General features: G+C 44.2%; 2 protein-coding genes across 2 annotated transcripts in view; one reads left to right on the forward strand and one right to left on the reverse strand.

The window, feature by feature from the left end:
- The window catches only part of Dus2 (dihydrouridine synthase 2), a 151817-nt gene that overhangs the window by 9514 nt on the left and 115161 nt on the right, over window positions 1–27142 (reverse strand). Inside the window, exons 9-12 of the mRNA XM_047527911.1 lie at window positions 26681–26741; window positions 5837–5884; window positions 1124–1189; window positions 874–944 (exon numbers count right to left, since the gene is read on the reverse strand). Coding sequence (XP_047383867.1) covers window positions 874–944; window positions 1124–1189; window positions 5837–5884; window positions 26681–26741 — 246 coding nt within the window. The remainder of the gene's footprint in view (window positions 1–873; window positions 945–1123; window positions 1190–5836; window positions 5885–26680; window positions 26742–27142) is intronic.
- On the forward strand, window positions 10422–12225 carry LOC124966967 (DPEP2 neighbor protein-like). Its single transcript, XM_047528888.1, has 3 exons — window positions 10422–10488; window positions 11881–12061; window positions 12102–12225. The coding sequence occupies exons 1-3, from the start codon at window positions 10422–10424 to the stop codon at window positions 12223–12225; spliced, it is 372 nt and encodes a 123-aa protein (XP_047384844.1).

The raw sequence follows: 27142 nt of genomic DNA on the forward strand, positions 1-27142 counted from the left end.
CCCCTGAGCCCAAAAGGCACATTTCTCAGAGATAAGAAGTCACCAGCCAAAGTCTATTGTCTGGGGTTCCTTGTGAAAGGACATTCTGGGCACAGGGAGCAAATTTGGGAAACCAAGGGCATCCTTCAGAAACACCTCAGGTCTCTTAAACACATTAGCTACAAAGGACTGTTTAAAATAGTCACTAGGATAGCTGGTAGTCCAACAAGAGCAGGCAAAAGTGGTAGGGTCTTCAAAAGAACAGCCATCTTGCTAGGAGTGATGGCGTACCCGTGTAATGCTAATTAATGACTAGGAAGGTTGATGCAGAAAGATCACAAGTTCAAGGTTAGCCCCTGCAACTCAGCAAGGCCCTAAGCAAATTAGTAAGACCCTGTCTCAAAATAAACAATAAAAAGGGCTAGGGAAGTGGCTCAGTGATTGAGCACCCCTGGGTTCAATACCTAGTACCACAATAAATGAATGAATGAACGAATGAATGAATAGCCATCTGCCTGGTGTCATTCAAAGGAGAAGCCATTGCTCAATTAAGTGAAAAAGAAACATTCAGAGTCAGAGTTCTAATTCCACCACTTTCTGTCTGCATGATACGGTTTTGAGCAAATCACTCCATCTCTACCACTTCAACATCATGTGGATGGGGCATTTCTCCTTCTCCTGTGTCTCTCAAGCTTGGAGCAGGGCCTAGCACCAGTAAGGGCTCAATAAAAGAAACAAAGACAAAAGCAAGCCTGTTCAAGGGATCTGAGTACCCTCTGGACTCACAGGTTGTCGAAGAGCTGGACAGAGGCAGGCAAAATAGGTAGGTGAGGGACTGTAAAAATGGTTGAGGAATAGCCCTGCCAGTCAGACCCTAAAAACGCAATCACTCACCTCCCATGAACTGTGATGGCAGCAATGCCAGTCCTTTCTATTCGCTTCACAAGGCTCAAGGTATCTTCTAGCTGAGGAAGATCACATAGGGTGGTTACTGGGGCCCCAGGTTTATAGCTGCTGGCTCTTAAAGTGGGCTCAGCTCCATTCCCTCCACCAAACCTAATTCAGCACCTCATGAGTCATTCACAACCCCAAAATCCAACATCACCTAGAGCACAGACCTTCAGATATACAACATCATCCTTACCGAAGGTAGAATGCGGATCTTGCAGGTCACAGGTTTCCGAGTCCCTTTAACAAGAGTGCTGAGGATCTGCAATGAGGAGCACACAGGAGCACCTACCTCTTCTGGAACAAACTGCCACACTACTTGTAGACTGCTACAGACCTTTGTATTCCAGCGGCACAGACAGTTCATGTATGCACAAGTGTATATATGTATCTGTTACACACATACATATGTAACACTCCATAAGACAAGGAATGTACCTCTGTTCTATGCTGGAGTCCCAACATCAGTGATGCTCTGCCTGGTACAAAATGGTGTATATACATTTGTTAAATACACTGAATGAATTAGGGAGTGAATGGATCTGCATGCATTCCTGTGTGGAATACAGTGATCCTTTGCCAGGATCAAACATCAGAACCACCTAAAAAGCTTAAGAAACACAAATTCTTGTATTCTACGCTGTTATTTCTCTAAGGGCAGGGCTTAGGAATGTATTTTCAAAAGGCTCTAACCAACACACTGTGTTTTCAATATGATTTTGAGGCCTAGCCCTGGTTAAGAACACATGGCGGCAACTTCTCTCCTGGATGAAGGGAAGGAAATGTTCCCCAGTGCCGTCCAAGGCCCTGCAGAGTGAGAAAGCAGGAAGGCCTTTAAAGAACTGTGCTCTGTCCTCATGCACCCATCTTTAGATATGTTAGATATACAGGAATGAAACTAGCAAAAGAAAGGACAACATTTTCAACAAGCTATAAAGTGTTTATTGCATAATAATTGAAAAGGATTTCAAAGAAAGATCAAGAAAGCATACAGGAAATTATCAATGAGGTAGCAAGACCAGACCACACAAATAAGAGATCAAGAGAGATGTAGATGACACTGCATGGCTGTGACATTGATATTTTCTTTCCACATCAAAAATTTCAGGCAAGGCAAGTTGGAAGCAAGATGACCTCAAGGACCTTCCCAGAACTGAACCTCTGTCCAGAAGAGGAGATATACAGGCAACTGTTGCCAGTCTTCTTCTAGACAGGTGGGGGCAGCAGAAAGCAGAAAACCAACAGAGAAGGCCTTTTTCTCAGGGACAGGCTGAGGCAGCCACTCTGGAAGATAACAGACCAAGAGGCTGGGCTGATAAGTGGACAGCTCATGAGCAAGACACAGTCTGCTAGACCAGGTAAAATTGACAAGCAGGAAGGAACAGTTCACAGGTGCTACCTCAGGAGACAGACTGGGCCTGAGGTCCTAAGGTCACCCTGGCAGGTCTTATAGGGGCACCGCCAGGTCCTTCAGGACACAATAAAAATTCTCACTCTCATTCTATCTCTGGCTTACTGCAATGTCTATGAATAGTTCCTTTGTAAGCACTACTTGGGAGTGCTCTGATATTTGGGAATTTAAGGTACACTAGCTGGTCTGATCCAATGTTCTATGTTATGGAACTTTCTTTTAGTGTACTTTAATCAAGTAGAACAGAATTTCTGTTCATTTCATGTTAAGAACCAGGAAGGAGATTAGGTAACCAAAAGCTCTAACCACTTGCAAGATCAGCACTGAGGGGAAACAACTAGAGGCAGTCCTCTAGCTAAGATCTAATATGAAACTTTTCTGGACAAACAACTCTCCAGGTCTACATCACATCACATGTCCTTGTGAAGGTCTCTGGGGATAAAGGACCAGAGTCAAGTCTATATCTGAGTGGAGAAACAGCACATCTACCCAAGACTGGTGCGCCTTACCAGATCAGCCGGCCTCCTGGGAAAAAGCAGTCCTATCTCCCTGGGTTGTTGAGGAGGGAGCAGGTAGGAGGATTGGAGGTCATAGGCTTGGGTATCAGTTGAGATCAGAGTTCAAGTTCTGGGTCTGCTCACTGGTAGCCTGACCTAAGAAACTTCACACACAAGAAGGATGCCCTGGACAGCCGGAAGATGCACAGAAAGCTTGGATAGGGGTGAGACCCTGTATCACTGAGCTGCAGTCTAAAACTGAATGTCTTAATCCAAGGAGGATATACCAGTATTACCTGGTGGAATCTCTTTCAACAGACTGATAGCTCCCCACCCCTATCCATTCCAAGGTTATAGAGAATTCTCATCAGACAGTGTCATTTTTTTTTTCCCCAATTTGGATAAAATTTAAATACGATAAAATTTGCCATCTTGGGTCAGGTATGGTGGCACACACTTGTAATTCCAGCAATTTGGGAGACTGAGCAGGAAGATCACAAGTTTGAGGCCAACCTGGGGAACTTAGTGAGACCCTGTCTCAAAATAAAAGATAAGGGCTGGGGCTGTAGCTCAGTGGCAGAGCGCTTGTGAGGCACTGGGTTCAATCTTCAGCACCACATAAAAATAAATAAATAATAAAAATAAAGACATGCTGTCCATCTACAACTTAAAAAAATAAAAGATAAAAAGGGCTAGTGGTAAAGAATTCCAAAGTTCAATCCCTACTATCACCAAAAAAAAAAAAAAAAAAAATTGCCGTCTTAAACATTTTTAAGTCAGTGGTATAATTCAGTGGTATTAGTTCATTGTATTATTAAGTATTTTCAAAGTTTTTCATGACCTCACATAAACATCTTTATTTTGAGAAAATCTCAGCAGGTGGTCCTGAGATGCTCCCACGATGGAATCAGGGTCCTAAAACACCAAGCCTGAAGGACCCACAAAGCTCACCCACTCACCCAAATTGCCAGTATGGTCTGGGCTTAAATTGAATCCAGTCCCCCATGCAAAAATCACATCTGATTTTGTGGGAAAAACCCGCAACCCTGCAACTTCCCCTCCATGAGGTGAACTCCACTTACCCGACTTATGTGATTCCCCCACCAGAGAAGGAACACTAAGAACTAAACATCTGGAGAGCATCTCTGCTGTCTCATGAGTAAATGTACCTCATTGAAATAGGAACAACAGAAAGGATAGAGCCAGCAACATGAGAAATTAGGTCAGAAAATAATGAAAATGCCTATGTGCTGAGGACCCTCTCTTACACGTGGTAACTGCTTTGACATCCATGGCTGTCCACTTCCACTCCATCCTGCACAGAGGTGCCTCACTGGAAGTTCCAAGCTCCTGTTGCCTATTGAACTGTGGTCAGACACTTAAAAATGATCCGAGGCACCTTTAATCAAGGACATCATTGAGAAGGGGCACTGATGCTGGATTAGGAATCACAAGACTATGATTCTGAAGATGGCTCTGCCTGCCACTTATCTGTAATACGATCTTGAAGAAAATCATTTTTCCTCTATGCTTTAGGTTATTTTCTGTCTTGTTTTTGGAAGATTTTATTGTTGTTTGTTGGTACTAAGGATCGAACCTAAGGGCCCTTAACCACTAAACTATATCCCCAGTCCCCTTTTATTTTTGATTTTAAGACAGGTCGCACTAGATTGCTTATAACCTCACTAAGTTGCTGAGGTTGGCTTCAAACCTCTGATTCTCCTGCCTCAGCCTCCCTAGCTGCTGGGATTACAGGTATGCGCCACCACTCATGGCTAGTTTATTGCTTTTGATCAAAAAGATTGTAAGTGAGCATGGTGGTGCATGCCAATAGTCCCACTTACTTGGAAGACTGAGGTGGAAGGATCTCTTAAGTGCATGAATTGAGACCAGCCTCGGCAACATAGTAAGACACTGTTTTTAAAAAAAAAAAAAAAAAAAAGAGCTAACAAATGCCTACCCTATGTACCTCAAGGGGTTTCAGGGACAAAAAAAATAACATCAGAATAAGCTTTGAAAAGGAAACTACCCTAGAAATGGTAAGGATACATTATGTGCAGATTAGAGGGACATTATATGTGGCTGCATGTGGGAAAAATCAGAAGAAATCCAGTCAACACATACAGTGATCCTTCTATATCCCAAAGACGATTGGAGAGGAAGAACGTACAGAATTAAATGCAACAGCCAGAACAAACCATGGTAGCTCTTACTGGTGGAATCTGAGTCCCAAGTCACACTAGTATGTAGGAAGCACCATGAGGCTCAAGGCCTAGACAGGGAAGTAGGGATGGTGGAAAACTAAGGAGCTGAGATCCTCAGCAGCAGCAGCAACAAGCCGAGAGCTGATGAACCAGGAAAGAAAAGGAAAAGATGTGCATGGTATGATATGGCAGAAATGTTACCCCCACAACCCCTGACAGTCCACAGCACTGGAAAGCAAATGCCAACCTGAACCTGGGGCCCCACTAAGCCTATCTGCAAAACAACCACAGGAAAGGGAATAAAGACTTACTTCAGCTTGCTTCCTATGACCCTGACCTGGCTTGCTCTCAAAGAACTGATGGGACTCCAATGGTATGGAGGACACACCCCCTGCTATTCTCATCCAGGCCCCTTAGAGAGGGCAATCCACCCACCCCTCAACACATACAGACACTAAGCCTACCCTCATCCAAGGTGGTCTGGCCTCTGCTCTCATAATCATCCCAGACAGGAGACAGACAATACAGAATAGTGTCTAGCAGAGTCTTCTAGCTCTTACTTCCCAGGTCCCTAGCTCCAGGCTTTTACAGAATTCAAAGCTGCAGTAGGCAGGATCAAGGGTTTCCAAACCTAGCTGCATGCTGAAATCACTGGGAAGCTTTTTAAAAATCTTCCAGGCAGAAGATGGAGAAGCTAAGTGAACTTCAGTAAATCTAGAATGGGAAGAAAGACATTCCAGGCAACGCTAGCTCATAGCCATGTTTGAGGACCCTACTTTCACCCATGCAAGACTTACCTTCTCAATCTTGTCAGGGTCTGACAGCAGAGCAGCTCCCATTCCTCCCTAAAGAAAAGCCCAAAGAAGGTCAAATATCAGCCAGAGGAGGAAACTCTTTGATCCTAGCCCTTCTGCCCCGCCATGGTATGGCAACCTGGTAACCAAGGGCCATTGGCAATCAGTATTTTCCTAAGCAGGTCGGAAGACAGTTTTTATGCCCATAGTAACAAGGAAAGGAATTTGGTGAATGCTAAACTCACCACACCGATCCCCTTGGCAAAACCCAGGGATCGCTCTAGAATTAGGCACTACAGAATTTCTCTTTCAGACTGGGTATCTTGGTTCATGTCAAAAATCCCAGCAGCTCAGGAGGCTGAAGTAGGAGGATCAGAAGTTCAAGGCTACCCTCAGCAACTTAACCAGTCCCTGAGCTACTTAGTGAGACCCTGACTCAAAATAAAAACAGAAATAAAATAAAATAAAAAGGGCTGGAGATGTGGTTTGGTATTTAAGCGCCCCTGGGTTCAATCCTTGGTACTAAAATCAAAACCAAACCAAACCAAACAAAACAAAACTTTTTTTCCAGGACTTTCCACTCCTTACTCAGGTCTCAATGTCATAATAAACTAAACCCCACCATCTTCCAAGCCCTTAAAAAACAATGGATCCTCCCTAAGGGATGAGATTAAACACTCCTTCTTCCTCTCATACCCAATACTTGCTTTGGTACCAACAACAACAAAATCATTCAGGGGAACAAACCTTGTCCAGGCCCTTCGCTTTGGCCAGCAACAATGTCCCATTCCTGAGGATCCAGATACATGCCAAACTTGAGCAAAAACACCAGCAAACAGAAACCGCCAACTCACAGCCACTTAAAACTCAACCCCAACAATACTGCTTGTCTCATGAAAATAGGATTATCACCAACAATTCTCCTGCCGCTTTCTTCCTTCCCTCTGCAGTACTGGGAATTGAATCCAGTGTGGCTCTACCATTGAGTTCAGCCTCCCAAGGAGTTGTGATCATTGGCACATGGCATCATACCTAGCTCTTTTTACACTTTCCCACATTTCCCATGTTCTACACAATGCGATGAATTAATTACTTTAACAATCGGTGTGTCGGGGGAGAGTAGTGGAGGAGGGGATCTTTAAAACTCTGAATGAAGGGGAGAAAAACAAACCCAATAAATAAAGTATACGCACTACAAACTCATGAATGCTCACAGCGTGTGCTCAGAAGGTTTGAGTTCAGTTGTTACAGTTTAATTTCACCTTTAAAGATGATGACTGAGTCAGAGAGCACATTAATCACTATAGATTGCCAGGTGCAGTGGCACATGCCTGTAATTCCACCAGCTCAGAGGGTAATCAGGAAGAACACAAGTTCAAAGCCAGCCTCAGCAACTTGGTGGGACCCTATCTCAAAATAAAAAATAAAGGGGGCTGGGGATGTGGCACAGTGGTTAAATCTTGCTGGTACCAAACAAACAAACAAAAAAGGTACCATAGAATTGGCAGGGTGGAAGAGCCACTAGCTCTGCATTAGAGGGTCACAGATACAAATTTTAGAGGCCTCAAGGAAGCCGGGGAACTCACCCAGTTCCATCTGTCCTTCACCTCGCACACTCACACCCAGACCTTCCTTATGGAATTACAGGGTCTCAAATTCAAGCTGCCTATACTTTCCACACTAATTTTGCATAATGGAATTTCCTTCTAACTTCTTTTTAATAGATAAAACATTCAACATGTAAGATGTTCAAAAGTTAAAAGAGTAAAGGTTCTTCTTAATAAGTGAGAGACTTATCAATACTTTATTTTTTTTAACTGGGAATACTTTACCAAATTCCACATTCTTTTTTGTTTAATATAATCATTTTTTTAAGTTATAAAAGGACACAATACCTTTATTTTGCTTATTTATTTTAATGTGGTGTTCAGGATCAAACATAATAACTCACACCTGCTAGGCAGGTACTCTACCACTGATTTACAACCCCAGTTGTCCCCCTTTCTTTTTGAGACAAGGTCACCCTAAGGTGCTGAGACTGATACCCAACATGAGATCCAGAAGGTGTGGAGTAAAGTGGGGAGCCCAGGACCTCTCACCACCATCACCACCTCCCAGCTCCACTGTGTCATACCTCATGTCACACAAACATTTCTGAGGCTGAAGGGAGCAGCAGTGGCGGCAGAACTGGTGGAGATCCTCAAGCAGCGAGACAAAGAAGATAAGCCTTCGCCCTCAGGAACTGTCCTGGTGTTCTGTAACAGCCCAGCACTGTCAGCTGTCTGGGACATGTTCTGGATGGCCACAAAATCAAATCCTAAGGCTTCAGGGACAAATGCCAGCCTCAGTGAGGGCAGCTATCGTCCAATGCTTCCACAAGGGATCCCAAGACATACTGCTCTGCACAGACATAGCCTCTGGGGACTACACAGCACCCATGTGGAGCTGGTTGTCAATTATGATTTTCCCCTCACTCTGCAAGATTACATCCACAGAGCAGGGAGGTGGGCCGGCTTGGGAGTCAGGTGCCAGGTGCGCTTGTCGGCTTGTGACCCATCCCTGGGATGTGAGCCTACTGCAGAAGATTGAACTGGCAGCTTGCAGAAGGAAAAGCCTTCCAGGACTGGCATCCTCTGGGAGAGAGCCTTTGCCTCAACAAGCTTGATTTCAGCTCACTCAAATGTGATTCTGGATTAGGGATCTTTCCTGGTGTCCTGCATGGGTGAACACACTTGTCACCTAGGCTGCCCTTAATACCTCTCAGGGCCTGGTGAGCTGCTAGTGGCTTTGAAAAAAGAGCTACTGGCCAGTAATGAAGCACGGGACAGTAGAATAGTCTTTCACATAAAATATGAAGAAAAAAATGGATTTTGGTTTTGTGTCATGTTATGATTTCTAGCAATAAATGAAGTTTTTATGGGCTGCCTCAACAATACTTATCATTGGGGTGGACTTCATTGTATTTAGTGATTCACACTCCAAATTGCCACATGTAGGACAAAGACTCACTTGAGTTTATTTTCTTTCTTTACAGTTCTGGCAGAGTGGCACACTTTCTACCACTGAGCTACATCCCCAGTCCTATTGTTTGTTTTTTACTTGGGGTTTTCTGTTGTTGTTGCAGTACCAATGTAGGGGCACTCTACCTCTGGACTTCATCCCAGCCTTCGACCCTTTTTTTTTTTTAATTATTATTTCTCTGTGGTACTAGGTATTGAACCCAGGGGTGATCTACCACTGACCTATATCCTCAGTCCTTTTTATTTTTATTTTCAAACAGGGGCTTCCTAAATTGCTGAGAGTGGACTCGAGTTGTGGTCCTCCTTCCTAAGCCTCCTGAGTTGTTGGCATTACAGACCTGAATGACCACACACGGTTTGTTTGCCTTTTCTGAAGAAAGGGGGATGAAATGATACTGTAATAATTTTGTAATGTCATTCTGTCATAAACACGATTCAAATTTTACTTTCAAATGAACCTGTATTCCTACTTTTAAAAGTCAATGGAGACTCCTTTTGCCTTGGAACAGCCTTCTCATTGGCCACCATCTTGAAATGTGATACATTTGTCCTATCAGCTATAAATCTGAAGCCCCAAAAAGAACAACATAAAAACCTACTGAGGAGCAAAACACTTGTGAGACCTTGGGTACGTGCCTTAACATCTTTCTGAGACCTCACTTGTAAAGAGGTGAGGATGGGAGGAATTTTTTTTTTCCTTTCTTTGTGGTGCACAGGATCAAACACACAGCCTCATGCATGCTAGGCAAAAACTCTAACAACATTCTACCACTGAAACACACCTCCAACCCATCAAAGGATTCACCTTTGGGGCAGAATGAGGTCAGGAGGAGCCTATCTTTGCTTTTATTCCCAACTGGAATATTTTTCCATATGTAATATATATATATTACATATTATACATATATAATATATATATGAGATTGAACTCAGGGACACTCAAACTGGGCCACATCCGAGCCCTTTTTTTTCAATTTCAGTAGAGACAAGGTCTCACTGAGTTGTTTAGGGCCTCACTATGTTGCTGAGGTCGGCTTTCAACTTGAAAATTTCCTGTCTTAGACTCCTAAACCACTGCAATTGCAGGTGCATATCACTGCACCCAGTCCAAAACTTACATTCAGGCCTACTTCTAAGGAGCATTCCCTAACCCCCTAATCCACTCACATCACTGCCCTCCATCAGTTTAATGCTCATGGTCAGGGGCATGCAACCTACCTGTCTGTGTTTATTCATGACTCTCAGGTCAGTCTCAGAATTTGGGTTTCTCTTGCTCTCCCGGGGTCACGGGCTGTCCCAACACCCAGCTGTGCTCCACAGACAGTGGTTATTTGTCTAGTATATGGGTGGGGAGGCCAGAAGGAAGGCCCAGGCAGAGTTCACCACTTTCATCCTGCTTTCCATAAAACACCAAGGGTCTGACGCCTAACCCTCAAGTCACTCATTCCTTCCGTGACCTCAGTGGGTTGTGATGACATCACAAGCAACAGTTTCCATGGCAGGGTAGCTAGGAAACTTGCCTACCAGTTCTCTACAAGACACCAGTAAGTCTGGCTGCTAGAGAGAGAATGTCTGACCGGATCATTTATACCCAGTCTAACTTGTCTTCCGTGCCCTGGGAGAGCAGTGCGGCAGGTAGGCCTAGGCCAGGCATCTGTAATGGAGCCCTTGGTAAATACACAACCTCACTGGACGGCCACAGGTTCCTTTTGGGCTGGACCATCACTCCTCAGGACTTCCCTGGCCATGAGTGAGACCAAAGGTCTGCTGCTCCCTTAAGAACCCACAGTGCTTGTGCTCACTGCTCAGGGCAAGTGTTCACAAAGGTCCTGATCTCTGTCAACCCAGCCCTCCCCTTCAGACTCCCAAGATGCTTCCTTCAGAGCCCAGTACACTGCTACTCATCTACGGTCCCAGCTACTTGGGGGGCTGAGGTGGGAGGATCACCTGAGCCCAGGAGATGGGCTCAAGGATCTGGGTGGGGAACAGAGTGAAACCTGAACAAAAACATGAGACCCCCATCACCAAATCAGAAAGGAGGCTTTCTCCACATCCTTCCTTCATCAGACACTTACAAAAGCGTGCTGCGCTTTCCTTATCAAATGATGGAGCACTTTGAGGAAGAGCTCTTGGCCTCTCATCAACCTCACCTTCAGACACAGACACCTTTACCACACTGTCAGGAATACACACACTCGGGCCCCTCCCACACGGCCCAGTCTGATCTGCTGAGGGAAAGGGTGGTGCCATGCAGCTGGGAAGAACAGAAGAGCCAAGGGGACAGAGCAAGCGGTAGTCAGACTAGAGGTCTGAGGAAATGATGTCTCAGGAAGTGGAGGGGAGAAGGCTATTGGGCCTGACCTTGGCACCCAGAATCTGCACCTGGATCTCTGGATCCCGTGCCCCAGAATATGGTATGCAGAAAGTGGTAGGGCTGGACACACTGGTGTGCAACCACAGTGCCAGCTACTGAGGAGGCTGAGGCAGGAGGATGGCTTCACTCAAGAGTTCCAGGCCAGTCTCAGGAAACATAGCAAAACACCATCTCAAAACAAGAAAGGCCTTAGAAAAATCCATAAAAACCAGGCTAGAATTCAGTGTGGTTCAAACAGGCTCTATCAATGGGTCCCAACAGAAGATGCCAACGTCACAGGGGTTCTAAAACAATTTATATTAGACTCTGTATTCCAAACCTTCAAAATTATTTCCATTAAAGCCTCAGAAATGACAGACTTACAGAAATTTGTCTCAGTTGTAGAAGGGGAGATTGAGGGAGTACTGTTTGTGATCATTTTGAGGTCTGACTGTTCTCTTGCTGCTTCCACTGGCTCCAAGAACTCACGTACTTTACAGAAAGCATCTCTTGAGGAGACAGAAAACATCCAGGGAAGTGACAGGCAAGGCCATGTTTGGGATGCCAAGTAGATAAGAGGGATTCAGTCAGAACAGGAAGGAGGAGGAGAGGGTGGTGCTGGTGGCAAAGTGCATAAGGCGGAAGTGACTGATGGGTTCTGGGTTTCCTTCCAGCAGCGGTGCCTCCCGTGTCTCCTCCTACACCTGCATGCTACCATGTCCTCTACCAAAGATGTGGAGAAACCCAGGTGGGCTGGCATGGGGAGACATACTACCTGGTTGGTGGCTACCGGCTCTATGGGGACGCTCCCTTGGCCACTTCAGCCAAGGACAAAATAGACAAGCCGGCAGAGAAGCCAGCAGAGAAGCCAGCAGAGAAGCCCATAGAGAGCTAGAGGGGCTCCCAAGAAATGCAGTGCACCATCAGAGGCGGAAAAGACCCTGGGTTGCCCTGGCCCCAAAATTCGGGGCTTAAACTGGAGTGGCAAGAGAGCAATGCCACAGAAGCTTCCTTGCTGAGCCTCTCTTTAGAGAGGACATTTAACAACCTAGAACATCATGCATCCTCTTTTCTTTTTTTAATTAGATTCCTAATTTTTTGATAATAAAAACATTTATTGTTTTTATTGTAATAACTATAAAGTTATTCAAATATACAAAAATAGAGAAGCACTGGGTGTGGTTTCAAATGATGTTCAATGGTATCACAGCAAGGGCCTTGATTGGCTTACCAGGAAGAAATTTTTCGGCTTACGTCTTCAGAGCTTGGCAGAGACTAGATCTGTATTTAAAAGTCATCCTTTAAACTCCTTCTTCTCACTGACTATCACTCTGACTTCTTTGGAAACAGTCTTCCCATAGTCTAAGGGGCTTTTCTTCATCCATTCACTCATGGTTGCCAGTTTGCTAAATACCAGTTGGTGTTTAATATTTAATCCTTGCAAAGTAGGGAAACAGCAGTTGAAATGCCTCCCAGGTCCAGACACGCCCCAGGATAACCCACTGTGGAGCAGAGCCCACCAGATTCTGGCGGGCTTTGCTTCAGCATCTGTAATTTGCTTTGTCACAATATGGACATTCAAATTCATTTTCTCTTGCAAAGATTAACTACAGCTAGGGTTGAGGATCAGTGTTAGAGCACTTGCCTGGCACGTGTGAGGCACTGGGTTCGTTCCTCAGCACCGCATTAAAAAAAAAAAAAAGATTATAAAAAAAGAATATCAATATCTGATTATATATCTAATAAATAAAATTTTTAAATTAGGTAGTCTTCACTAAATGTGTTCAGCTAATGCATCTTCTGAAGTGATCTCCACTACCCCTAGTAGAGACAGAACCTGAGTCAATCTACATGAGCCTTTCTCAGCCAGAGATCCCCTTCCATGTCAATAGGAAACAGACAAGGAATCTCAGAAACTGAGGTTTGACCGAAGGACTTAAAATCAGCATACTACAGAGATACAGCCACAACAATGTTCATAGCTGCTCAATTCACAATAGCCAGACTGTGGAACCAACCTAGAAGGTCCTTCAATTGATGAATGGATAAAGAAACTGTGGTATATATATATATATACACAATGGAATACTATTCAGCTATAAAGAATAATAAAATTATGGCATTTGCAGGCAAATGGATGAAATTGGAGAATATCATGCTAAGTGAGATAAGCCAATCTCAAAAATCCAAAAGGTGAATGATCTCGCTGATAAGCGGATGATGACACATAATGGGGGGTGGGAGGGGGGCAAGAATGGAGGAAGGAGGGACTGTATAGAGGGAAAAGAGGGGTGGGAGGGGTGGGGGGAAGGAAAAAATAACAAAATGAATCAAACATCATTACCCTATGTAAATGTATGATTATGCAAATGGTATGCTGTTACTCCATGTACAATCAGAAACAACATATATCCCATTTGTTTACAATAGAAAATAAAATTAAAAAAAAAAAAAAAAAAAGGAAACTGGGGTTTGAAAGGAGAGGCTGCTTTGAACATGCCAGGGCTGAAGCTGGCCTTCAAGAAGACCTGGCATTCCCCTGCTCAATCCTCTGCAGTCTCTCCTTAGGCTGAATAAAGAACAATCTGCACTCCGCTAGTGCAGGAGGGCCACTGAGACACAGTGGCCTAGCAGGGGCTCTATGCACCAAATAGGTCCAGGCCTGAGTCACTACCAGAAACATCAGCACAGAACAGGAGGAAGAGCGCTTCCTGAAACTAGAAGCAATGTTTACCCAGTGAGCCTCCGGCCTGTGGTCACAGCAGACATAATATCTCCCTGGAACAGAAATGGTGTGGGAAAAGTCAGCAATACCCCCTGACCCTCACTTGCTCCGTTACTCCCAGCTCCTTATGGCCCCAAGACACCCCACACTCCTCAACAAACTCGTCTGTAACAGCGTTTGACTTGAAATTCGGCTTGTCCAAGGTGAGGTTTCAAACCCCCGTTCCCTTGAAGTACATTCCTAAATGGAATACCTGGTCTTTTAAGGCCTTCTGCCTTCAAAAGGGACTCTCAGGTACAGTTTTTAACTGGTAACATATGCAATGATGCCTAGCTGAGCGGCCGCGGTCAAGACCCGGCCACTTCATGAAGAAATGAGAGCCTCAGACTGAGGGTGCAGACCCATGCTAGAGCGCATGCTTTAGTGTGTATGAGGCTAATGGGGTCTACTCCCAGAGCCAAAACAAAAACCTGATGAGTGCTTCCTTATGTATGTGATGTGTGTGTGTGTGTGTGTGTGTGTGTGTGTGTGTGTGAAAAGAGGGGTGGGAATGTGAAGATGCTGGTCCATCTACAGTCCACCCATCTAGCTCTTCATTTACTCACAAGTGTTTACTGAGTACCTGTTATATCCCAGGCACTGGGCTAGCTACTTGGAAGATATTAGTGGGATAAGCCCAGTTCCTCTCATCACGTCAATCACCCACAAAGGATGAAACAAGGATATAATACAATTTCAGGGGTTTGGGTTGTAGCTCAATGACAGAGTACTTGCATAGTGTACACAAGGGCCTGCATTTCACCCCCAGCACTAAACGAAATTTTTTAAAAATTCAAGTAATTAAAATTGCTATAGAGAAATATAAAAATAGAGTGATGAGGAATACTACATTAACACCAGAGAGTCAGAGAAGACTTCTTTAAAGAGAGAGCATTTCAGCAGAGATGCAAGTGAGAGAGTCAGGGGAGGAGTTGAAGAGAGAGCATTCCTGGACCAAAGAGCACAGTTACAGACCCTGAGGTAGAAATGAGACTGACCAACTGCAGGAGCAGGAGAAAGGCTAGTGTGGCCAGGAAGGAAAACTTAAGAAGCAGGAAAGTTGTGGTTGGAGAAGTGGGTATGAGTGGGACCCCAGGGGGCCACATCAGCAATAGTGAGGAGTGTGGCTCTTGTTTTAGGTGTGAGGGGAAATTAGAGGATAGATTTGCACAGGGTGGTGAAGAAATCTGATGAAGATACTAGAAAGATCACTCTGCCTGCTGTGAGCCTTGGCAGTAAGGTGCTGGCGGTTACAAGCGGAATGTCTATCTCAGCAGTTAAGGGGACAGTTGGTCCTGGAGAATGGGGGTGGGGGCACTCCACAGAGAAGGAATAGCACAAGGTTAGGCCTGTGTCCCAGGCCTCCCCACAGAGCAGCCCATAATTTGGAGGCCAGCGTGAGCAACATAACGAGACCCTATCTCTAAATAAATAAAATCTTCTAACAAACACCGGTTTACAGAAAAAATAAGGGGTAGAGAAACATGTTCAATGACACCATGGGATGCAATCAACAAACTCTGAAACAAAAAATTCTTAAGGACTGGGACATGATGTTCTTTCAACAAATGAACTGCAAGAAAGATAAAAGAGGGAAGAGAAACCTACACATTGAGCCATAGTATACATGTAGAAGAATTACTGTAATTCAAATCTATTATTTTAAAATTGGACAAGCAAGGAAATTTACTTTATGATACTTTATGGATAATAAAATATTATTAATCATTTAGAGTCATAATGGTATGGTAGTTGGGGACTTTTTTGTTGTTGTTAATTTTTGTTTTGTTTTGTTTTGTTCCACTATTGGGTACTGAACCCAGGACTTGTGCATGCTAGACACGCACTCTACCTCTTCTACTACTGAGCTACACTCCAAGTCCTTCTATTTTCGTTTTATATGTTTGCCATTTTCTCTTAAAAAAATAAAACAAATATGAGCTTATCAAGTACAGCTGGATGTTCAGTCCCACTTGGAATCAGTGAGGACTCAGATGGTCCCTTCACAGGGTAAGCCAGCTTGTGGCAGCCATGGAAGGGAAGGAGGCAGGCCTTCTGGGGGGGGGTGTGCCAGCCAACTACGTACTATTACAACAGCACCTTGACAACCTCACACCTGAGGTGGCCACACTGAGCCAAAGAGATGGCAAGTCTGAACTTGAGGACAAATGTCAGATCATACATGCTGTGCAGATGTTTCTTTGGTCAGAATGGCTCCCAGGACTGGTGCCCCTGCAACCCATGTTTGCTTATGCCAGTACATGTGACTGCACACTTCTCCCGTCAGCTATCGAATGCCCCAGCATATGAACAGCACCAGTGCTGACCAGCAGAGGATGTCTGAACAAGCAGATGGATGTAAGGAAACTGAGGCTTTCCTGGAGAAAGGAGCAGACGTGGAGGGACTTAAGGGAACCCACCTTTCCTGGCCAGGAGGATATCACTTGTTTCTCTGCCTGCCCACAGCTCACCTTTCCCACCTAGACAATGAGGCTGCTAAAAGTCTACCTTACTGTTTGTAGTGATGCACGCCTGTAGTCCAGCCACGTGGGAGGCTGAGGCAGATGAATTGAGGTGGCCCAACAACTTAGCAAGACATGTCTTGAAATAAAAATTAAACAGTGTTGGGTATAATCATGGCTCCTGTACCCTGGAAGTCACACTGCCTGCTGCTGCTGATATCTCAAGAAGGCAGGACAGTACAGTAACCAATCTGAGGACATAGGCTCCCAGCCTATGTGCTGCACACATCTGGTCTCCAAAATCAGCCCAGTCACATGCTTCAAGCCTATCGGGCACCACATGTGAATGCCCTGCCCTTGAATTGGGATTCTCAAAATTGTTTGAAATCAGGCCATGCACATCTGAAACAGGGTACAGTCGACATATGAGTCAATAGTTACATCTCTCAAAAAGCATCCTAGGACTGTTGGACAGAGAGGCTGGTGAAGATACAGGATACAAAGACTGGGGTTGAGAAGAAGGGTGGGTAGAAGGAAGAAATGAAGATGTGTTCATGCTTATTGTACTTCCAGCAAGATAAATACTGACTGCCTTTTGAGGAAGAAAAATGTGCTGTCACTTCAGCAAGGTGGCCTCAGCTTTGTGATGGAGGATGTATGTCCTCCACTGCCAAGCTGTCTTCTGGTTTGAAAGACTGTTGTTTCTTGGGAATCTGACTGTCAACAATGGGAGCAGATCAAGGGGAATACCAAGGAAGAGGCAGGGGCAGCATGAGACTCCAGGACCAGGACCTGAGTGTCCTCAAATGTTGAAGACCATCATCTGGGCAACACTGGATACACGAAAGCCCCCATTTCCAGACGCATTTGCACCTCAGTGTGTCAGTGTCTGTGCACCTATAATTCCGCCTCAGTTTAACTTCCCAAATATTATTTTATATTCCTTTTGTTTGTTTGTTTACTTACTGTAAATAAGCTACACACACAACCCTTTTTATTTATTTATATATGTTTATTTCTACCAGGGATTTAACCCAAGGGGACATTACACTGAACCATATCCCCAGTCTGTTTTAGTTGCCATTTTTGAGACTCAGTCTCACTAAATTGCCTAGGAACTTGCTCATTTGTTGACACTCAACTGGAGTCTGCAATCCTCCTGCACATGGCCCCCTATCTACCCCTAGTCAGTGGGATTACAGGTGTGCTGCCACCATACCTGGCCTTCCCAGCATATTCTTGCAATATACTACAAAGCAGGAGGGGTTGGTTAGCTCTGCTACAAAAAGAAGTTGAAGAAGAAACCTATTTCAACCACTGCATTATCTGCAGGCCTTGTTTTGTTTTTACACAGCATAGGTGAGCACTTAAGAGAAAATGCACACATCACTTTCTAGTGACAAAATTTCCTATCTTGGACCTGCCTCAGCAGCCCCACCAGTTGGCAACAGGCTGACAGTGTGGCACATACCAAGGCCATGTGGTGGGAGGCAGTATGACTGACAAAGGCAGAGGTCAGAAGCAAAGAATTTGTGCTATTTGCTGAGTGTGGAAATGCCAGTGGTGACTGACTTCCCAGGACTTGAAAGCCAAAGAAAATATTTTGGTATGTTCTAATAGCAATGGGAAAATGCAAAAGAACTTTAGGCAAGAGGATGACCATTTTTTCATTGTTTTCTTCTTTGTTATTGGTGCTGGGATGGAACCCGGGGCTAAGTATGTGCTCTACTACTGAACTACCCTTCCATCCCTTATTACATGTAAAAAACATGGATAGGTAGCAGGTAAAGTGGCCCATGAATGTAACACAGTGGCTTGGGAGGATGAAGTAGGAGGATTGCGAGTTTAAGTAGGAGGATTGCGAGTTTAAGGCCAGGTTCAGTAACTTAGTCAGGCCCTAAGCAACTTACTAAGACCCTGGCTTAAAATAAAAAAAAAAAAAAGAAATAAAATAAAAAGGGCTGGAGATCTAGTTTGGTGTATAAACGTCCCTGGGTGCAATCCCTGATACCAAAAACAAAACAAAAGAAACCTCTTTTTTCCAGGACTTTCCACTCCTTACTCAGGTCTCAATGTCATAATAAACTAAACCCCACCATCTTCCAAGCCCTTAAAAAACAATGGATCCTCCCTAAGGGATGAGATTAAATATTCCTTCTTCCTCTCATATCCAATACTTGCTTTGGTACCAACAACAGCAAAATCATTCAGGGGCATAAACCTTGTCCAGGCCCTTTGCTTTGGCCAGCAACAATGTCCCATTCCTGAGGATCCAGATACATGCCAAACTTGAGCAAAAACACCAGCAAACAGAAACCGCCAACTCAGAGCCACTTAACTCAACCCTAATGATACCGCTTGTCTCATGATAATAGGATTATCACCAACAATTCTCCTGCCCTTTTCTTCTTTCCCTCTGCAGTACTGGGAATTGAAGCCAGTGTGGTTCTACCATTGAGCTCAGCCCCCCAAGGAGCTGTGATCATTGGCACATGGCATCATACCTAGTTCTTTTTACACTTTCCCACATTTCCCATGTTCTACGCAATGCAATGAATTAATTACTTTATCAGTGTGTCAGGGGAGTAGTAGAAGAGAAGATTTTTAAAACTCTGAAAGAAGGGGAGAAAAACAAATCCAATAAATACGGTAAACACACTGCATACTCATGAAAGCTCACAGCGTGTGCTCAGAAGTTTAGAGTTCAGTTCTTAGAGTTTAATTTCACCTTTAAGGATGACAGATTCAGTCAGAGAGCACAATAAATCACCATAGACTGCTGGGTTCAGTGGCATATGCCTATAATCCTACTAGCTTGGAGGGTAATCAGGAGGAACACAAGTTCAAAGCCAGCCTCAGCAACTTGGTGAGACCCTGTCTCACAATAAAAAATAAAAGGGGCTGGAGATGTGGTTTAGTGGTTAAGTCTCCTTGACACCAAACAAACAAACAAAAAAGGCACCACAGACTTGGCCGGGCTTGCATTTTGAGAACTGGCAGGGTGGAAGAGCCACTAGCTCTGCATTAGAAGGCCACAGATACAAACCTTAGAGGTTTCAAGGAAACAGGGGAACTCACCCAGCTCCATCTGTCCTTCACACACTCACACCCAGTCCTTCCTTATGGAATCACAAGATCTGAAATTCAAGTTAACTGCCCCTTCCACAACAATTTTCCATAATGGAATTTCCTTTCTTCCTACCTTTTCTAACTTTTTTCTTTTTTTAAATAGATAACATGTACAAAACGTAACAAATTCAAAAGATAAAACAATAAAGATTTCCCATCCTTAAGAAATAGGAGACTTTTTAGTGGGCTAAGGTTGTAGCTCAGTGATACAGCACATAACTAGCATGTATGAGGCACAGGGTTCAATTCTCACCACTGCATATAAATAAAGGTCCACTAACAACAAAAAGTAATTAAAGAAAAAAAAACCCACTTCAATGTATACGTTTATTTTCTGGTACCAGGTTCCCTTACAAAGTAGCTGGTCCTTGTTATTTTCTTAAATTTTTTTCTTTTTTTTGGTGGTGTAGATAGACACAATGCCCCCCCCGCGCCCCGTGGTACCAAGGATCAAACCTGACGCCACACGCATACTAGGCAAACACTCTATCACACTCTATCATTTAAATACACGTTCAACCATTCAAAGGAATAATCATCGGGGTTGAATCAGGTCAAGAGGAGGGTGTCCTTTACTTTTATTCCCAATTGGAATATTTTTCCACATGTCCTAATTTTTTTATATTATTTTTTAGGTACTGTGGATTGAACTCAGGGGCACTCAAACACTGGGCCACATCCCCAGCCCTTTGCTTCTATTTTAGGTAGAGACAGGGTCTCACTGAGTTCTTGAGCCTCACTAAATTGCTGAGGCTGGCTTTCAATTCAAAAATCTCCTGTCTTAGACTCCTGAACCACTGTGCCCAGCTCAAAACTTAACTTACATTCAGGCCCACTTCCAAGGAGCATTCCCTGCCTCCTAATCCACTCACATCACTGCCCTGCCACAGTTTAATGCTCACAGTCAGGGCCATGCAACCTAGCTGTCTGTGTTCATTCATGACTTTTAGGCCAGTTTCACAATTTGGGTTTCTCTTCCTACCCCGTGGTCATGGGGTGTCCCAACAACCAGCTGTGCTCCACAGACAGTGGTTATTTGTCTACCATACAGGTGTACAGGCCAGAAGGGAAGGCCCAGGCAGAATTCTCTACTTTCACCCTGCTTTCCATGAAACACCAAGGGTCTGACGCCTAACCCTCAAGTCACTCATTCCTTCCGTGACCTCAGTGGGTTGTGATGACATCACAAGATGCAGTTTCTATGGCAGGGTAGCTAGGAAACTTGCCTACCAGTTCTCTACAAGACACCAGCAAGTCTGGCTGCTCAAGAGAGAATGTCTGACCGGATATTTTATATCCAGTCTAACTTGTCTTCCGTCCCCTGGGAGAGCAGTGCGGCAGGTAGGCCTAGGCCAGGCATCTGTAATGGAGCCCTTGGTAAATACACAACCTCACTGGACGGCCACAGGTTCCTTTTGGGCTGGCCCATCACTCCTCAGGACTTCCCTGGCCATGAGTGAGACCAAAGGTCTGCTGCTCCCTCAAGGACCCACAGTGCTTGTGCTCACTGCTCAGGGCAAGTGTTCACAAAGGTCCTGATCTCTGTCAATCCAGCCCACCCCTTCAGACTCCCCAGATGCTTCCTTCAGAGCCCAGTACACTGCTACTCATCTACGGTCCCAGCTACTTGGGGGGCTGAGGTGGGAGGATCACCTGAGCCCAGGAGATGGGCTCAAGGATCTGGGTGGGGAACAGAGTGAAACCTGAACAAAAACATGAGACCCCCATCACCAAATCAGAAAGGAGGCTTTCTCCACATCCTTCCTTCATAAGACGCTTATAAAAGCGTGCTGTGCTTTCCTTCTCAAATGATGGAGCACTTTGAGGAAGAGCTCTTGGCCTCTCATCAACCTCACCTTCAGACACAGACACCTTTACCACACTGTCAGGGATACACACACTCGGACCCCTCCCACACGGCCCAGTCTGATCTGCTGAGGGAAAGGGTGGTGCCATGCAGCTGGGAAGAACAGAAGAGCCAGGGGGACAGAGCAAGTGGTAGTCAGACTGGAGGTCTGAGGAAATGATATCTCAGGAAATGGAGGGGAGAAGGATATTGGGCCTGACCTTGGCACCCAGAATCTGCACCTGGATCTCTGGATCCCGTGCCCCAGAATATGGCCTGCAGAAAGTGGTAGGGCTGGACACACTGGTGTGCAACCACAGTGCCAGCTACTGAGGAGGCTGAGGCAGGAGGATTGCTTCAGCTCAAAGTTCCAGGCCAGTCTGAGGAAACATAGCAAAACACCATCTCAAAACAAGAAAGGCCTTAGAAAAATCCATAAAAACCAGGCTAGAATTCAGTGTGGTTCAAACAGGCTCTATCAATGGGTCCCAACAGAAGCTGCCAATATCACAGGGGTTTTAAAACACTTTATATTAGACCCTGTATTTCAAAATTGAAAATTGTTTCCCTTAAAGCCTCAGAAATGACAGGTCTTAAGAAATTTGTATTCGTTGTAAAATGGTAGATTGAGGGAGTGCTGTTGGTGACCATTTTGAGGTCTGACTGTGCTCTACCTGATTCCATTGGCTCCAAGAACTCACGTACTTTACAGAAAGCATCTCTTGAGGAGACAGAAAACATCCAGGGAGGTGACAGGCAAAGGCTACGTTTGGGATGCCAAGCAGATAAGAGGGCTTCAGTCAGAACAGGAAAGAACAGGAGAGGGAGGTGCTGGTGGCAAAGCGCATAAGGCGGAAGTGACTGATGGGTTCTGGGTTTCCTTCCAGCAGCGGTGCCTCCCGCGTCTCCTACACCTGCATACTACCATGTCCTCTACCAAGGATGTGCAGAAACCCAGGTGGGCTGGCATGGGGAGACATACTGCCTGGTTGGTGGCTACCGGCTCTATGGGGACGCTCCCTTGGCCACTCCAGCCAAGGACAAAATAGACAAGCCGGCAGAGAAACCAGCAGAGAAGCCAGCAGAAACGTCAGCAGAGCTCAATCAGAGAGCTAGAGGGGCTCCCAAGAAACGCAGTGCACCATCAGAGGCGGAAAAGACCTTGGGTTGCCCTATCTCCAAAATTCGAGGCTTAAATCAAACTGGCAAGAGACAAATGCCATGGAAGCTTGCTGGCTGAGTTTCTCTGTACAAAGGAGTATGTAGGAGACTTCATGCATCCTCTTTTTTAGTTTAATTCCTACTCTTTTACAGAAATAAAAAATTTTATCATTGTTGTTAACTATAAAGTTATTCACATGTACAAAAATTTGATAGAAGCACTGCAGCAGGTTTCAAATGATGTTCAGTGGTGTCCCACTAGGGCCTTGGTTTGGCTTGCCATGAAGAACTACTACAGCTTATGCTGGTGTCTGCTGAGCTTGGCAGAGACTGGATCTGTATTTAAAAGCCATCCCTTATATGCCTTCTCATTGGTTGTCACTCTGACTTCTTTGTAAACATAGTCTTCCCATTCTAAAGAAATTATCAACAATTTTCCTGCCCTTTTCTTTATTCCCTCTGCAATACTGGAAATGGATTCCAGTGTTGCTGTATCACTGAGCTACATACCCAGTCCTTTCTATTTTTAATTTGAAAACAAGGTCTCCAAAAGTTGCTGAGTCTGACCTTGAACTTGTGATTCTCCTGCCTCAGCCTCCCAAGGAGCTGAGACTGTTGGTGTGTGCCACCACACGTTTGCTTTATTTACAATTTCCTTATTGGTTTATTTAATTTTTTTTAGTTCTTAATGGACATTTATTTCATTTATTTCTTTGTAAGCAGTGCTGAGAATGGATCAAATGCCCCACAATGCCAGGCAAGCTCTCTACCACCAAGCCACAATCCCAGCCCTCTCTTTAAAATTGTATTTTCCATGTACTAGGCAAGGTAACAAATTACTTTAAATGCATTATGTTAATAATCAGTAGTAGTAGAAGAGAGAATTGTTAAAACTAAATGGAGGGGAGAAAAATCCAATAAATACACTATACACACTACATACTAATGAATGCTCACATCATGTGCTAGAAGTTTTAAGTTCAGTTGTTACAGTTTAGTTTCATGTTTAAGGATGACAAATGCAATCAGAGAGCACATTAAATTACCACAGATTAACAGGTGCAGTGGCACACAACTATAATCTCAGCAGCTCTGGAGGGTAAGTCAGGAGAAACACAAGTTCAAAGTCAGTCTCAGCAACTTGGTGAGACTCTGTCTCAAAATAAAAAATAAAAAATGCTGGAGATATGACACAGTGGTTAAATCTGCCTGGGTTCAATCCCTGGTACCAAACAAAAATAGCACCACAGACTTGGCTGGGCTTGCATTCTGAAAATTCGTAGGGTGGAGGAGCCACTAGCTCTGCAGTAGAGGGTCAGAGATACAAACTTTAGAGGTTTCAAGGAAGCCGGGAACTCACCCAGCTCCATCTGTCCTTCACCTCACACACACATAATCCAGCCCTTCCTTATGGACTCACAGGATCTGAAATTCAAGTTCACTGCCCTTTCCTTAGTAATTTTCTATAATGTAATTTCCTTCCAACTTCTTTTTACTAGATAAAACATTCAACATGTAAGATGTTCGACTTAAAAGAGTAAAGATTTCCCCTGCTTACGAAATGAGAGACCTATAAATCTACATTCTTTTTTTTTTTTTTTCTTTCCTTGCTACTGCAGTCCTTTCCATAACGCTCAGTCCTTTTTCAGGCAGGGTCCACATAAGTTGCTGAGATTGGACTAAACCTTGAGACCGTCCTGCCTTAGCTTCCACAATGGCTGGAATTACAGGTGTGTACCACTGGGCACAGCTCAGTCTGTACTTTTTATCTGCCTTCAATTTTTGAACCATGAGGACAGAGCACATAGTTAGCTGGCATGTGCCAGTATGGCATACTGCTTGGTATTTGTCCTGAATGGCTAGTGCCAGTTGCTAATTATTTTAAGAGTACCCAGGAGTGTAAATTTCCTACCAAATATAAAACCAAATAAAACTCAAGTTTCCTTCCCCAGAAGAACCCAATGCCCCTAGTTTCTTATCTTTCCAAATATAATCTGTAGGTAAAAAGTCAACATACATAAATATTCATTCCCCATTTTCCTGAAGTAAACCGTAGTACACTGTAAGAAATTCTGCTCATTGCTGTTTTTCACGACATCAGGTACATCATTCCAAATCATTTCCACTCTGCTCCTTACATAACTCAGGAACACACTGACATAAACAGAGAAAACACAGTCATAAGTTTTCAACTCTTCATAGTTTCAAATTTCTGAAATTCTTGGAAGCTAAGGTTCACGAGGCCCTCTGGTTTTTTAAGCAGGCAGGCAGGTATGATGCAGCCTCCTGACCTCACGCATTGCTGTCAACCTGGGTGACTCCTCAGAGCAAAGTGGCTGACTCTGGAAGTGAGCCAGGGGGACATCTACGATGTCTGCACTGCTGACCTTCTGCTCACCCTGCCACAAGCTCCCAAGGACAGCACAGCAGGAGTCCCTCTGATGCCTTACACTCAGCAACCTCAAGTCCCTTCATCATCGGATCCAAACCTCTTCTTTCTTCAGCTCCTGATCACAGCTCAAAACCAAGAATCCTGCTTCCTGGCCACTACTCTTTCCTCCCCAAACCCCAACCTCTCTTCCCAACATCCCACAATCAATCACTGCACAGCCAAGACCTAGCATCCCCACCTCTACCCTACTGCCATTCTAATCCACCTGACACTTGGCTTCTTTGCTCAAAAGAAAGGTCAACCATACCTAAAGTCCAAGTCCAGCTCATCTGATTCCAACCAAAGTTTGCCATCTTTTGCTCCTTTGCTTCCTCTTCCTCTTCTACTCCCCCGTCCTTGGGTCAAAATGAGCTATACACAGCTGTCTCCACCTCCTGGTGGCCTCCATATTCCTCTCTCGTCCAGTCCTCAATGTCTTCCTCAAGGACCACATTTCCTCTGAAGAAACAATTTTAAGGGCTGCCTTTCCACTCTCTTCTCAGGCTTACCATAGCCCTCTGCTCTGATCTCTTCTGAGATGACATTTATACTGCAATCTCTATTAACCTAAACATATACCTCACTTTTTCTTTCTTTTGGTGAGGCTTTTTATTCATAAAAAAGGTCTTATGTACAAAACAAGAAGATTTTTATTTCCAAGAATTAAAAGCACTCTTGAAAAAATTAAATAAAAGTCAGAACATGGATTACATGGAGCTGTTTTTCTCATAAGAACTTAAGTGAAAAAATACACCACAAGGAAGCTATCACACACACACACACTGAGATTCTGAGGACCACAGCTTTGCCCACCAGACACTCCATGTGGGCAGGCATCTGCACTTATGCAGAGAAGCAGGTGCCTATGAAGACCCACAGGTGCATGAGGTGTAGAAGACTAACATCCACGTTAGAACCGACAACATCATCTGACTACACAGCAGACTCTGCCTGGAGCTGAACTCAAGTTGCAGAATTTGGGGTGTTGTTTCACACATTTAAAAAATCATTTATATATATACATATATGTATTTCTTTTGAGGTATTGATGAACCTTTACTTTCCTCATTTATTTATATGTGGTGCTAAGAAATGAACCCAGTACCTCACACATGCTAGGCACGTGCTCCACCACTGAGCCACAATCCCAGCCCATGTGTCTCCATTTTATTCATGAAAAGACAATGCCCTGTTTGCCTCTATATCATGTATAAACAGACAAACAAGATATATTCCATTAGTTTACAATAAATTAAAAAAAAAGACAAAGCCCTGCGCATATTATTTTTCTTTCCTTTTTTTTTTTTTTAATTTGTTTAGCAGCACTTGTGGTTGAACCCAGGGCCTTCTACATTGCTAGATAAGTGCTATATCACTGAGTTAATTCCACAGGACTTTCATTATTTTATTTTGAGATAGGGTCCTCCCAAGATGCCTGGGATGGCTTTACATTTGCAATCCTCTTGCATCAGTCTCCCTAATAACTGGGATTATAGGCATGGGCAACTAGGCCAGACCCTGTTCCAGTTTTGCCCATTGATCCACTAACATCCTTTCCAGCATTTTCCCCATCCAGAACAGGATCTAGTCCAGAACTAGATACTGTACCTCTCAGTCACATCTTGTTACCTTCCTTTAATCTCCATACTATACTGGTGAGGAACATAAAGAAATCTTTTACCTTGGTGGAATATTCTTTTGGACAGCCCATGTTGACATCAATACCAGCTACATCATTTTCTCTGGAAAAACATGAAAGAAATAGGGTAATAAACATTCAACTTGACGAAGAAGACAGAGTCAAAAGCATGAACAGGTCTGTGTCTCTTGGTGTATGAAATAAACCACCCTCAATGAAAGACCTCATCTGAGCAGAGTTCCAGACAAAAGACATAATGTGTGTACACATCTGAAAAGAGCTAGGGATTGAGGACACTGCCATACTGCAGTTGTGTCAGATTACTTGAATACCCAGTAACAGTTATGCTAAATCAATTCCAGGGTAGCATTTCTCACTGGGGAAATAAAAACCATTTGTCAATGCAGAGAAGTGACATAAGAACAAGAGCCCTTTACCAGAGCAACTCTTCTGGCAGAGGTTACAGGACTGCCTTCATTTGCTGAGCTGCACAGTTGACTTACT

The sequence above is a fragment of the Sciurus carolinensis genome, chromosome 16 (assembly GCF_902686445.1).
Source record: "Sciurus carolinensis chromosome 16, mSciCar1.2, whole genome shotgun sequence".
Taxonomy (NCBI): Eukaryota; Metazoa; Chordata; class Mammalia; order Rodentia; family Sciuridae; genus Sciurus; species Sciurus carolinensis.